General features: G+C 35.0%; 1 protein-coding gene across 1 annotated transcript; it reads left to right on the plus strand.

Annotated features, from left to right (window-relative positions):
* The first annotated feature begins 9,892 nt into the window (after positions 1–9,892).
* On the plus strand, positions 9,893–11,339 carry LOC110031160 (L10-interacting MYB domain-containing protein-like). Its single transcript, XM_020734236.1, has 3 exons — positions 9,893–9,920; positions 10,642–10,802; positions 10,881–11,339. Exons 1-3 carry the CDS (start codon positions 9,893–9,895, stop codon positions 11,337–11,339), a joined length of 648 nt encoding a protein of 215 aa, XP_020589895.1.
* Positions 11,340–14,124: the final 2,785 nt, after the last annotated feature.

A 14,124-nucleotide genomic window follows, 5' to 3' on the forward strand; every position in this document is an offset into this window, starting at 1 on the left:
GCTAGTGTTTTTATGGATAAAATTCTCAAGGATCATAGGGAATTTAGGAAAAAGCTTCTTAACCTAAATGGCTTTCTCTAACATCAGCCTACATCTATTTTTCTAACATGGAAACCTTGAAGGTTAGCTAATAAAAGAAAAAAATCCAAGATGAAATAAAAATTAGCTTCGTGATGGTTGGAGACACATTCTCTTTCTTGTTTGTGCTCCTCTTACACTAGGACGATGATAAAGCATCCTTCTCTAGGGAAACCCCTCAAACAAGCTCACTCTCTCACACTCTTCTCAAGAGAAGGTGTAGAAGAAAAGAAGACATGGGCAAAGAAAGATGCAAAGAGAAGAAAATCAGGAAGAGTTACCTCACCAAGTGCTCTCTAAAAAGCTCTCACCAAAGCTTTTTCAAGCTCTCTCCCAAACTCTCATCCAAAACTTTTTTTTTCTCACCTCTCACAATCTTGGCTCTCTCTAAGCTTTAAGTTATTGAATTCTCTAAGTGGAATTGAGAGAAAATCTTTCGGCTACTCTCCCTTCAGTGGGGCATGAAGACCCTAATAAGTGTCATGGAGGGGCTATGTTATTGGTTCTCCATTAGGAAGGTGGCTAAGCCCCTTTATGGTTACATTTCTATGCCTCAAATGCATTAATTAGCCACTTAAGTGGCTTGATTTGACCATGGGGGCCCACCAAAATCAGAGAAAAAAGGTCTAGTGTGGGCGTACTAGGCCTACAACACGAGTACTCCAACCTCGATCAAGATAAATTGGGTGTATCAATCTTTTGGCATAGAAGTGCAAGGTTCGCTGGTGCAAGTGTGTCAGTAGGGCTACCTGGTTTAGGTTTCTTAAGTTCTCTAACTTTTTGCATGGGTGTAGCGCTAACCTAGAGGGTGTGCTGGTTTAAGGGCCTATTTGGGGCAACTCATTTGGTGTGGTGGTGTTTTGAAAATGCACCTGGCCTGTTTGGGTAAATTACATTTTTGCAGCTTATGCATTTTCAAAATGCTAAAAAAAGCATTTTCACATGGCACCTATCTAGGTGCGGTGGCAACTTTTTGGCAGCGGTCTGGCTTTTTCAAAAAAATAAAAATTTGTTATAGCCACCACACCTAGTTTATCAACAAATTATTTTTAATCAGCTTTTCAACATATTATCCAATAAGCTGCAACTGCCCCAAACAGACCCTAAATGAGGTGCAGGTGCACTGACTTTTTAGCATGGGTGAACCAGGCACTAGTCCACTAAGATCAGAGCGTTCGTGTGCTCGAGCAGACCTCCACTCTATGTGTGTTAACCATAGATTGATGAGTATAGATGGATGCATCAGGCTATGAGAAACTACACATGAGCAAAATATGATCCCAAAGGGCTCAAATTAATTTCCTAAAAGTTTGACATAAAAAATTAATGTCAATAAAAGAAGCAAAATACATGATAAACTTAATGGCTAATTTTAAGGATTACTTTGCTTAGAACTATGAAAAAATGTCTGGGTTAGCTCATTCACGCCCATCTAAACTCTTCAATGAGTGCTACTTGTAGTGCACAAATTAAAAATAGATCCAAATGTAACTCCAATAAAGTAAGATCTAAAATGAATGTGTTTGGAAATAAAGCAACAAGTAATATAGAAGTCAAGAAATTGATAGACGTGTCCTTTTTCAGGAAGAACGGTATCTAACCTAGTTAGCATATGTGGTGCTGGTCAAGAAAATAAATGATCAGATTTTAGTTTATGTTGACTTCAAAGACCACTATAAAGCATGCCTAAAAGATGATTTTTTATTGTCCATTCGATGGTTTATATCTCTTCATCTCACCTGATATTCTCTTTCATGGATAGATTGTAATGATATAATCAAATTAAGATGACACCAAAAGATAAGAAATTTATTATATTCCACACACCCATTTGGATTTACTACAATAAAATGATTTCATTGGACTTAAGAAAATTGGTGCAACGTACTAGTGGGCTATGATAAGAATCCTTGATAAACTAATTCATAATAGGGCTTGTGCTATGTGAATGACTTAAGTGATAAAATCAGAGTAAAGGATGATCATTTGTATGTCTGAGATCTTTCTTCAAACAGTTATGAAAATATAATCTTACAATGAATTCTGTAAAGTATGCCTTTGGTATTAACTCAGGAACAATTTTTAGTGCTTTTCATTAGGTAATGCAGGAACGAAATTGATCTCTAGAAAATTAAGACTATCTTATAAATGTAATGCCTTAAAGGCATAATGCATTAATGATCCTTCTCAGGGAGGTTGATGTATCTTAAATGCTTTATTTCTAATATATCAGGATAATGCTAGCTATTTACTGTATTGAACAAAAAGGATGCCAAGTTTATTTTGAATAATAAAGGCTAAAAGAAATTAATGACACCATTTATGATAGCTATCTTGATCTCAGGTAAACCTTTAATACTCTATATCACCACTTTAAATTACTTCCTCGGAGCTCTATTAGCTCAAAAAAATAAGGTAAGGATAATATTATATACTAATTAATTAATCATCTAATTAGAGCAGAAATAAAGCATCCTCTATTTAAAATGCATTATCTAGCTTTAATTTTTGTAGTACAAAAGCTCAGACATTACATGCATTCTCAAAAGGTCAACTGACATGCCCCAATATTATGTAATTTTACCTACATTTTCCCTTACATTTTTCAAATTATTTTTACTTATTTATCATAGATTTATACTTGAGAAGATTTTTTCTTGATTTTGCGAGCACGCAAAATGGGGTTAAAATGCATCATAGAGAATTTTTTCTTGATTTTGTGCAGTTATATGTGTCGAGCACGCAAAATGGGGTTAAAATGCATCATAGAGTGTTGTCTAACGTGACCACAGCTAATTTGCGTGTGACCATGCTATATCTAGATGTGACAATGCCAGAACTTACATTACCATGTGATCTTGGTTTTATATGTCAATACAATGTTGTGGTTATATTCTTAATTTTTTCTTATTTAAAATTCTTCTTTTGCAATGGCACCTAAAACTTGATCACCACCAACAGCTAGGCAAAAGCTTGACTTTGGCAAAATATTCCTGTCGTTATAAGAATATTTTGATTGAGACACTATGCAAGTATTGAAGAAAATAAGAATGCAATTATTAATTTATTTATGAGACACTATGCAAGTATTATTATTGTTATCAAGTAATATAGAACTTTTGATTGAGCCCCGAATATCTAACCCACATGAACAAAAGACGATATGCAATTAAAATTAGAAGAAATTATATAACAAATTCTACTTAACAAAATATTCTTACTCAAACTTTAGATGTTATAATAGGAATAAAAATTTGATTCTTAAAAATTTGATTCTTTAAGAATGAAATTTCAATTCTTTTTTTAATCTTTGATAATTGAAAATAAAGTAAGCAAATAAAAAACTTAACTAGATATTTGTAAGATGAAGGCAATTTAAATAAAATATATTTTTCCGTATCATGAATCAGTAACAAGTATAATATTGTTTTTTAATGAAATTTATTTTGTGTGTTTATTATTTCAGGTGCATGAAATGGAGTTTAAGAGAAAAATGAGCAAAAATGGGTCAATTGAAGCCAAACACACAACAGGTGATCTGGTGCCTAGGCGCTATGATGCTATAGAAGGTCGGCACCTAGGCGCGACGGTTGGGTGCCCAAGCGCCAGAAATGGTTTGCCCAATATTCATTAAATTTGGAAGAATTTTGAAAAGGTGCCTTAAGTGACCCTTGGTTATATTCAGAGCTCTATATATTGAAAACATTTCTACACTTTTAAAGGAGGAGAAATGAGAAAAACTTTGTTTTAATTAGTAATTTAGACCACTATAGGGGTGAGCGGCCACTATAGTGGGAGTGTAGTGATCGTAGAGTTATGTGTCACTCTTGTGGAGTCATGTTCTGTCATAAAAATTTAGAGGATTGCTTGGGGAGAAGTTTGAGATAAGTATTTGTACCTTTGTTCAAGATTTTTCCTGTAAACTTAGTTTTTATATATATCATGTCATGTTTTGTCATCCTTATGATTTTTGAGTAGTTTTCTTTTCTTTCTGCTTGCAATAAGAAGTAATGAAGCATGGGATCAGAATGTTTTAAAGATTATTTTATTCAAACAATTTGTGAGGGTATTTTCACTGCTTCTTCATTTAATTTACAAACTGGCCATTTGTTAGCTTAAAACCCGTTGCAAAACATAATGACCTAAGAGGGCTATGATTTCACCAACAAGTGAGTACCACACTAAACCATGGAGGAAGGGGATGCCACCAGAGGGGAGTGCAAATATATAGGGAGATAAGTTTTGTTGGGCATAGAATTGGTGTTTTAAGGGTGACAGGCTAGATTCTTTATCAATTTGTTCTATTTTTGAAACTAAGGGTCCCTGGTAGGTCTTATAAAGAGTGCACAGTGGTTAATATAGAAGTGAGAGACTATAATCTACTCAACACTACAACACAAGCTGGAACTAACTTAGATTAGCCATTGTTCTTTGTGCTCGGAAAGAGTAAAAAATAAGTATGCTTCTAATTGTCGCAATATCTCATTTTCATCTTTAATCATTTGATTCCTGCACTAATTTACACTCTCTTTGCAAGGGGAAAGACTTTTTATTAAAATCGTACTTCTTTACCCATTTTTAATTTAGAGACTTTGCATTTACTTTTAGTAGAAGTAGCCACTTTAATTACATCCTTTTACAAATAGTTTGATATTATTCTCCTGCAAATTTAGTTTACAGTTTAAGTAGAAATATTTCTTTGTTAGCATAATAAAACCTTTAATTCCATATGGGTTCGATACTGGAGTTTTTAAAGTAAACTCTATATTACTTGAGATGATACATATATTTGAGTAGTACCACTAGTGTGTAAACTATTAATCAAGTGACTTACATAATTATTTTGTACACTAGCCGTTAAATATAAATTGGGTCAACATTTTGGCCATATTTTCGGTTAAATAATTACATAATTGTAGGTCGGGTCACCCGTCAAGCCCAATGGAGGACGCACCTCTTAGGACAATGTATGGGTCAAAATCCCTAAAATTAGCCTCAATTTTAGTATTTTATGAAAGAAACGAACATTCCATGCTCATTGAACCATATAGATATGTTCATCTAACTTAGATGAAGTTATGAGAGCAAACCCAAAGTGATTTGGTTAAGAATCGAGTGAGATCTTAGGGTTTGATCGCATACAGTTAACGATTCTCTGTCCTATAGAGACGATGAACTCATGTCATCCCTATATGTGTATTAGAAAAGGGCGATAGAGATTAATTCAGAGCACTAAACCGTCGGGAGGGGAGCACTGGATCTCGGGACAACGTGTTAACTATGTGGAAAGTGCACCCAATCACGGAGTGCAACACAAACATCCGATGACTACGACGATCCAGTCCGCACCACATAGTTAAGCAAATAATTCAAATTTTCTAAATTATTTAAATTCAGAAAACTAAATAGAACTTTTAAATTCCATAACTTTGTGTAGAAAAACCATAAAAATAAAATAATAATACCACTGAACTCAGTGAATAGAGGGGAAAATAATGAAAGTAAAATTTAAAATAATCAACTTAAACCAATTTTTTAATTAACTAAATACTCTATAGAGTATTTTAATTATTTAAAACTAATTGTAAGAAGAAAAAATATGAAATTTTGAGGGGAGCTTTCTTCTAATCTTGGGAACATCCGCTACTTTTTTCCAAGGTTAGTGGGGGTCCTTAACTTGAAAATGACAAATTTTCTATGAAAATAGTAATTATTCTGAAAAATTATTACAAAAATGAGATGAAAATCGAAAATTTAAAAATAAAAATGAAAATTAACAAGGAAACTTAGGGTAATGAAATTGATCTCTAAATTAATGATTTCCACTTTTGAAAACTCTAAAATAAGTAATTACAAATTTTAGGGTAAAATTGTAAAATTAAAATCATACACTTTAGCCCAATTTTTTTCCAAACTTGGTGTAAGGCATTAAACCAACACCTAAGGCTTTGATCCTAAGGGGTTAACAACATGGTTGTCCTTCCAACCATGAAATTACCCTTAGTAGCCTAGGGCTAAGCTAATTTAAGCCTAAATTTGGTTTAGGTGTAACTTGGCTTCGCCTAATCCAGGTGAGGCCATAATTGGACCCAATCCAATTGAGGTCAAGCCTGGACCACAATCTGTATTAACATGGCTCATACTTAACTTGGGCTTATCCCTGGGTCTGGCCCATACTAGACCAAAGTTAGCAATGGGTCCTTTAGGTCTAAGCTACATTAGACCTAAACGTAAACCATATGTTTAACCTAACTTAGACCTAGTCCAACACACTAAGTCTAGCCTAACTTAGAATTAGTAGCCCTCTTAGGTATAACCTACATTGGACCTAAATCTAAAGCCTAGGTCTGATTTAAATTAGACCTAGTCAATCATTTTAGGTCTAACTAATATTGGACCAAACCGAAACTCTATGTCAAACCGAAATTAGACTTAGCCCAAACTTTTAGGTCTTAACTAATATTGGACCAAACCGAAATTAGACTTAGCCCAAACTTTTAGGTCTAACTCATATTTGACCTAACCCAAACCCTAGGTCTAACCTAAATTAGACCTAGTCCAACCTTTTGGGTCTAACTCACTTTAGACCTAACCCATCCCCTAGGTTTAGCCTAACTTAGACCAAGCCTTACACCTTAATTCTAATCAACATTAGACCTAACCCAAACTCTAGGTCTAGTCAACATTAGAACGAACCCTAAACACTAGGTCTAACCTAACATAGACCTAACACAATCCTTGTAGTTTTAACTCATATTAGACCTAACCTCAACCCTATGTTTAATTCAACTTAGACCTAACCACACCTAAGGTCTAACCTAAATTAGACCTAGTCCAATATACACCTTTTAGGTCTAACATAGACCTAAAACATCAACCATTTTAAGTCTAACCTAACTTAGAATTAGTCCAATTTGAACTTTCCTTTGGTCTAATTCAACGTAGACTTAACCTAAGTCCAACTTAACTTGTACTAATCCAACTTTAAGTTATGTTGGGTCTAACTTAATTTACACGCAATTCAACTAAACCATTGGGTCAACCCGACCAACCCAACCTAAGTCGGGTTAACCCATTTCAACTAAATGATTGAATTAATTCGACCTAAGTCGGATTAACCTAATTCAACTGAATTATCGAATAAACTCGGATATACTCGGGTCAACAAAATTCAACTGAATTCTCGGGTCAACTCAATTCAACTGGATCAACTGGTTAACCTGACCGAATTTGGGTTAACCTAATTCAACTAAATCGTGGAGTCGACCTGACCTAACATTGATTAACCCAATTCAACCGAACCATCGGGTCAACTAGACCTAACCCGAGTTAACCTAATTCAACTGAACCATCAGGTCATCCCAACCTAACTAGAGTTAAACAAATTCAATTGAACCATCGGGTTAACCAAGCCTAACTCAGGTTAACCCAATTCTACTGAACCACTAGGTCAACTAGACCTAACTTAGGTTAACCTAATTCAACTGAACCACTTGGTCAACCTGACCTAACTCAGGTTAACCCAGTTCAATTGAACCACAGGGCCAACCCGACCTAACTCTATTCAACTCAATCTCTGAGTTAGCCTGACCTAACTCAGGCTAACCTAAAATCAACTTAACCTGCTGGGACACCTGACCATACTCAGGCTAACTCAAAAATAACTTTTATTCGGGACAATCAGACTAAACTCTGATCAACCTGACATGAGACTGAACTTCAAGTTTGACTTAAGTCTTAACTCCAATTTAATCAAGGATTGATTTAAGTCTAACCCAACTTAGACTTAAAACGATAACTCAATTCTAAATTAAAGAGGACTTCACTTAAGTCTCATTTTCTTAAACTTGATTAAACCTAAGGGGTTTAATTTGGCAGCCCAGTTCAACTTGGTTTGCACTGATTTAATTTGACTTGGCTTAACTTGGCTTACCTTAAGTCAACCTAAATCAAATAAGACCAGTTTGACGCCAATAAAGTTAAGCTAACCTGGGTCAATCCTATTAAAATTTGGTCATTCAAAAGAATTTTGAAGATAATTTGAGGGACAAACAATCTTATTCAGGCTAGCTCAAATTACTCAGAGACTCACTTTAGATTAGTTCAACCCAACTTAAACTAATGCAAAATCAACCCAGACCTAGGTGACTGGAGGTTAAGTACGGTTTGACTTCTTATGCGAGAATAAAAAAATACTTAACAGTGGTTGGGGACAATTTGGGCTAAGGTACCAAACCAACCTAAATGAAATGACATAAAAATTCACCTTAAAAATTCACCTTAAAAGACATTAAATAAAAGACATTAAAACTTAAACTTGAACAAAAAAAATGTAACTTAGTTTGAGAAGGTATTTTGGAGGAGGTAACCCATGATTGCTAATACAATATCTTCCAGTTACTTGTGAATAATTAAATTGTAAACCCCAGTGAACTTAGGACGACAGACCAATGGGATCTTTATTGGGTCATCTCAAACACTATAAATATATTACAAAATGACAAAATTAAAAAAATTAATCGGCTAATAAGTCTTAAGCAATCTAAAATTTTCAATCCATAAAAATCCAAAAAAGACATTAAAACTTAAATGAAACCCAAATGAGTAAATATCACCAAACACAACTCAAACCCCAGATACCAGGGTCTATGAAGATTTCTGGTAGTTAGCTTTTGTAAGGTCTCCTTCCTAGTTTTGTCTTCCAAGTTGATCTCACTTTGGATTTATGCTTTGGAACTATCAATGCAAAAATTCACTTTATGAAGGCTTTTCATGTACTTCTTTTTGTTTTTTTCCCATTATTGCCTGCTCTAGTCATCCGATTTCTCACCTCTTAGTTCACCCACATAATCTGAGATGAAAAAGTATTCAGAGAAGAGGGCAACGTAATGCAAAACAAGCTGGTGACTCGTCAATGACAACATTGATGATGCCAAACAAATGACAGAATGACAACGATATAAAACGAGCAGCCACAATGTCTTATGCAACCGTATCTCTATATATAGTTTCATGTACCACTGATGAGTATATGAAAAGGATACTTCGGCTCTTTCTATTTTTCAAGTTCTTTATCTTGTCAGGAAGTGTACAAAACTCTTACAAGAAGAAGGCATGAGTAAATGCTTGGCGATGGATTCAATTGGAGGAGTTTCCAATTTCCAATGCTCTTTATCAAAGTTTCTTCAAACACTGGGTGTTACAATAACTCCTTTCAGTTTCTTCTTAAATAATTCATACTTAGAAAGTGAGACGATCTTGGCAGGCATTTCCCATGAACTAGTAGAAGAACCATGCAGAGAGGAAGGAGTATGAGGGTTTCTAATTATTCCAACTTTTAGAGTGCCAGAAGAAGAGGTGACAATGATTCTGTGTGGTTTAACTAGGCAAGAGAATAATGGTAGAAAGAATGGGATGGTAGTGCTAAAGCACTTTTAGAGCTAGTTAGGTTTCATGTTTGTAAGTTCAGTAGTTTAGATCTTTAATATGAAAATTAGGTAATATTCAACAGTATGTATGTAAATAAATCATCTAATTAAAAATATATGTTTTTTCTTAGGCTCCTTTTGGGGCTGATTTTTTGATGCGGTGCGGCCCCAAACCGCGAACTATCATCATTTGGCTCCCAGCTTCGCTGCGGAAGGAAGCTAAAAGGGAAGGAAAGTTGGCCACGGGATCGATCCTGCGACCCTAGCTTTCACCTTGTCAAATATTCTTTTTGCCCTTGGCGCAAAGAAACCCTCATTTCTCCTATTCTCGTGCATCGCCATCTCGCCTCGCCTGGTGTTGCCGCATGTGTTCTTTTTCCTCGACCATGACCAAATCCAGGAAGCACGAGGCAGGTAATCTTAAACCCATCTTCTTCCTTTAGTTTTGAGCTCTCTTCGCCGCTGAGAAGAGTTTGGAAAATTTTTTTGGCGAGTTGAGAAGTTTCTTCTTCGAAAATAGTGTAAAATTTTATGTTTCTTTATTTTATAAAATTGTCCTATGATTATGTGAGACATTATGTAAGACATGGATCATTTGTTTCATTAGTGTTGATAGAATGGAGGGTTTGTGGTCTGTTTTAGAAGAGCAGATCTTGCAAGAGTTTTTGCAAGAGTTTTATCATGGGGAGGTTGACTTGCAAGAGTTTCTCATTTGTTTCAGTTTTTACTGTACAACAAATGCTTGTTGCCTCCCAATTCTTATGTATTTACATATCTAACACATAAGCTTTACTTTTTTCTACTTTCTAATTGATTTTACTGTAGTGTTTCATGACTTTGTTTTGTTATAGTAATAACATGGATAATAAGCCTAAAGAGGTTGCTACACCTGCATTGTGGGAAAAAAGATACAAACATAATATTTTGTGATCTTTGTCTTAAAGAAATTGAACGGGGAAATAGGCCTACGACTTATTTCAATAAAGAAGTGTCTACACCTGCATTGTGGGAAAAGATACAAACATAATATTTTGCGATCTTTGTCTTAAAGAAATTGAACGAAGAAATAGGCCTACGACTTATTTCAATAAAGAAGTGTGATAAAATATTATCAAAAATTTCAAGGAATGTGCAGGCAAGGAATACGACAGGTTGAAAATGAAGAACAAGTGGGACCAAATGAAGAAAGAATGGAAAATTTGGAAGGAGTTGAAAAGGGGTTCTGTCGGTCTTGGTTGGGATCCGGTGAAGGGAACATTTGATGAACCTGAAGAATGGTGGGCTGAAAGACTTATGGTGAGCTTTGTTTGTAAAATTATTTATTTGGTAATTTTATAATTTATTCTTATTGTGTGTTTATCAATTTCTGTGTAGGTGGTGCCTACTGCAAAGAAGTTTAAGCTTTCTGGAATTGAGCCTGAATTGGAGGAGAAACTCGTCCGCGTATTTGGAAGAGTGGTTGCAACGGGGAACTATGCATGTAGCCCAAGCGAGACAAAGTTCGCTGACAATGTCGTGACTTTGAAAACCCCTGGAGGTTCAGTTGAGTTCATTGACATCCCCAACCCAGATCAGAATGAATATGGAACAATTTCTCGTTCTAAACATCCGAGGGTTGTTGATAAAAGAAAATTTGGTGCTTCTTCCCTCAGAAATGAGCTATCTGAGGCAGTTTCTTATTTCAAAGTAGAATGTCAGGCTTCTCGTTCAAGCACTATCATGGAGGAACTTGAAATCCTTAGTGCTACAACCAAAATTTATGTAGATGAAGAGTTGTATCTGTACGCAGCAGAATTGCTAGAGGACCTGATCCTTAGGGATTTCTTTGTATAGATGTCTGCTGCCTGCAGAGTGTCTTATATTTGACATTTTTATGATCGTTTGAACATTTGAGATGTTTTATATTTTTCATCACTAGAACATTGCCACTGCATTATCTATTTTTTTCTTTCTAGAGTTGTACTTGTGAACTCCCTTGTACCTTCCTAATTATTTACAAATGTTTCTTTTTTTATTGTCTCAAACTTTCATATAAATAATAATTGTTTAGGGGAAACAATTAGGGATACCCATCACTATGGATGCAAATAGAAGAAGACGGATGGAGGCCCACATGGATACACACAGAAGAAAGTAGAGAGGGATGTTTCTGACGGCAATATATTTGATGTATGAGTACTATAGCGCGTACATTGCTTGGTCGCCATGCATGACATCTTCTTATATTGGCGACAAATGGATTAGAGAGTTGCTTACGGGGCACCCAATATGATTTTGTAATATGTTTTGAATGAGCTAGACAGTATTTATCGATCTTCTGGAATTACTTGTAGGATCTCATGGACTTCATGGATCTTCGAGGACCAATCCATGCAAGGTGCTCGCAATAACACTGTTCATATTATCCCAAAATGAGTTCATGCGAGGAGCGATGGAGCAATTTCAGTACTCATCAAAAATAATAAGCAGATACTTCTCAATTGGATTAAGCGTACTTGTTAGCTTTTCCTCTCATGTCATCATACCCTCAAATTATAAGTTTGAGCAGATACCCGCTGAGATATCATTGGATGTGCGCTATATGCCCTTCTTCAAGGTATTCTCTCGGATGCATTATAGTTAATTTTGTTAGGGTATGCAATGATATGTCAAACATAAAATTTACTTATCAAGACTACATTTACGCGATTGATGGACCACATGTTGACGTAAGTATCCCAAATAATGATAAGGTAGCATTTATCGGCCATTGTGGTAGCCCCACCCAAAATGTCATGGTCGTCTGCAACTTTAACATGTGTTTCACTTTTGTTATGGCCAATTGGCAGGGCAGCCCACATGACAGTCAAGTTTTTAAATCTACAACATGGGATCCCAATAGCAACTTTCCACATCCACATGTAGGTATGCTCGGGATTGAACTCATTGAATGAAGAACTTGAATCTCGATACTAATTATTCAATTTATTATGCAAACACTACTTGTTCGACGCTAGTTACCCATTATAACAAGGTTATTTAAAGGCAGCAAACACTACTTGTTCGATGCTAGTTACCCATTATAACAAGGTTATTTAAAGGCATTTCCTGATATGAGGTATCACATATCAAACTTTACATGTACAAGCAATGTTACACAAGACAGAAAGGAAATGTTTAATAAATGTCATTCATCGCTACGTGGTGTAATTGAGAGGAATTTTGGTGTTTGGAAAAAGAAATAGGTGATACTCCGTGATACGCCTCTTTATAATTTCTCTAAGCAGGTACAGATTGTCTTTGCTACAATGACTCTCCATAAATACATTAGAAGACATCATTCTCGTAGCAATATCAACTTCCATTTGGCAGAAGAGGATGAAGCAAATGTGCTTGCAGAAGCCTTTGAATACTGTCTAGGTCATTCTTTCGTAGAAAAAGAGACTGAGGCTTCCACCGCCTTCACTATAGATGGGGAAGGTGCAAGTGAGATGACAGAGCTGAGGGAACAAATAAGTAATGAGATAGTAGGCCTATGAATGGAGAATTTAAGAATTTATTAGCTGAATATTATTCAAAATATTGCTACTTTGGTTTTTTTTCAACTTCAGATTTATTTATTCCGTTGTTTTCTTTTGTTTATTTTGATACATGGGAACTATTGAAAACTATTGAGCTATTGTTGTATTTATGTGTTTTTTTTCAATCCATATATGTAAGAGCTTCCATAGATGGGAATCCATTGAGGAATTGTGCCATTTTGCTTCTTGTTAGCATCGTCATAATATTAAATTTGTGAAAGGAGATTGTGCAGTTTGATTTCAACAATTTTCATATCAAATGGAACAATATGTGGATATTGCCAAAGAAGATATTTATGATTCATTAGTATTTGAATATTGGACTTATGTGCTTCCTTTCACTTTACGTAAGAAATTATGTCTAACTATTATACTTGAGATTAGCTGATTATGATATACTGAGGATTATGTTTTTTGGGTGGAAACTATGAATATTATGTTTTATTTTTATCAGAAAAACATCCATAATTCCATATTATAATTGAGGAGAAGGCTACTATTAAGGGAGTGTTAAAAAGCAAGAGAAGCAGAAAGGTATTGTTTTCTATCTCTATTTCCTTAACAAATTCATTACTTATTTTTTATGATATATACTTCTGAATGGTGTACTTTGAGCTTATTCTTTCATGAAGAACAAGAGAGAGAGAGAGAGAGAGAGAGAGAGAGCCATGAAGATTCTAATATCTGTTGCTTCTACAAATGAAGATTGAATATGTGGCAAGAGAAATGTTGTATGATATGCTTCAAATAGCTCCATAGTTAATTTTATATGTACAATTTATAGTATGTTTGTCTAACATTTATGACGTCAGCTATGATTTTATTATGGTGATTTACAGTTGCTGAGGTCATACAAATTGATCCCAAAGTCCGTGTGTGGAATCTTCTGAAGAAAAAGAATATCAATAGAGATTTGTGGAGGGCCTTCACAGAGTTTCCTGGAATTATATCTATAAACCTTGCTGCATTAGAAACAGAAAGACCAGAGATCCTATCTCCAGGGGCTTCACATTTATTGGATTTGAGTCTGATGATGTTGCATATAGGTAATATTGTTT

Source organism: Phalaenopsis equestris, unplaced genomic scaffold (assembly GCF_001263595.1).
Source record: "Phalaenopsis equestris unplaced genomic scaffold, ASM126359v1 Scaffold000780, whole genome shotgun sequence".
In the NCBI taxonomy this organism is placed as follows: Eukaryota; Viridiplantae; Streptophyta; class Magnoliopsida; order Asparagales; family Orchidaceae; genus Phalaenopsis; species Phalaenopsis equestris.

What these genes read in the sequence shown, in the direction of transcription:
- LOC110031160 (XM_020734236.1), top strand. Translation starts at nt 9,893, where the DNA reads ATGACCAAATCCAGGAAGCACGAGGCAG. An exon ending in ATCCAGGAAGCACGAGGCAG is followed by an intron (nt 9,921 to 10,641) that starts GTAATCTTAAAC and finishes AGGAATGTGCAG; the next exon opens with GCAAGGAATACGACAGGTTG. An exon ending in GGTGGGCTGAAAGACTTATG is followed by an intron (nt 10,803 to 10,880) that starts GTGAGCTTTGTT and finishes ATTTCTGTGTAG; the next exon opens with GTGGTGCCTACTGCAAAGAA.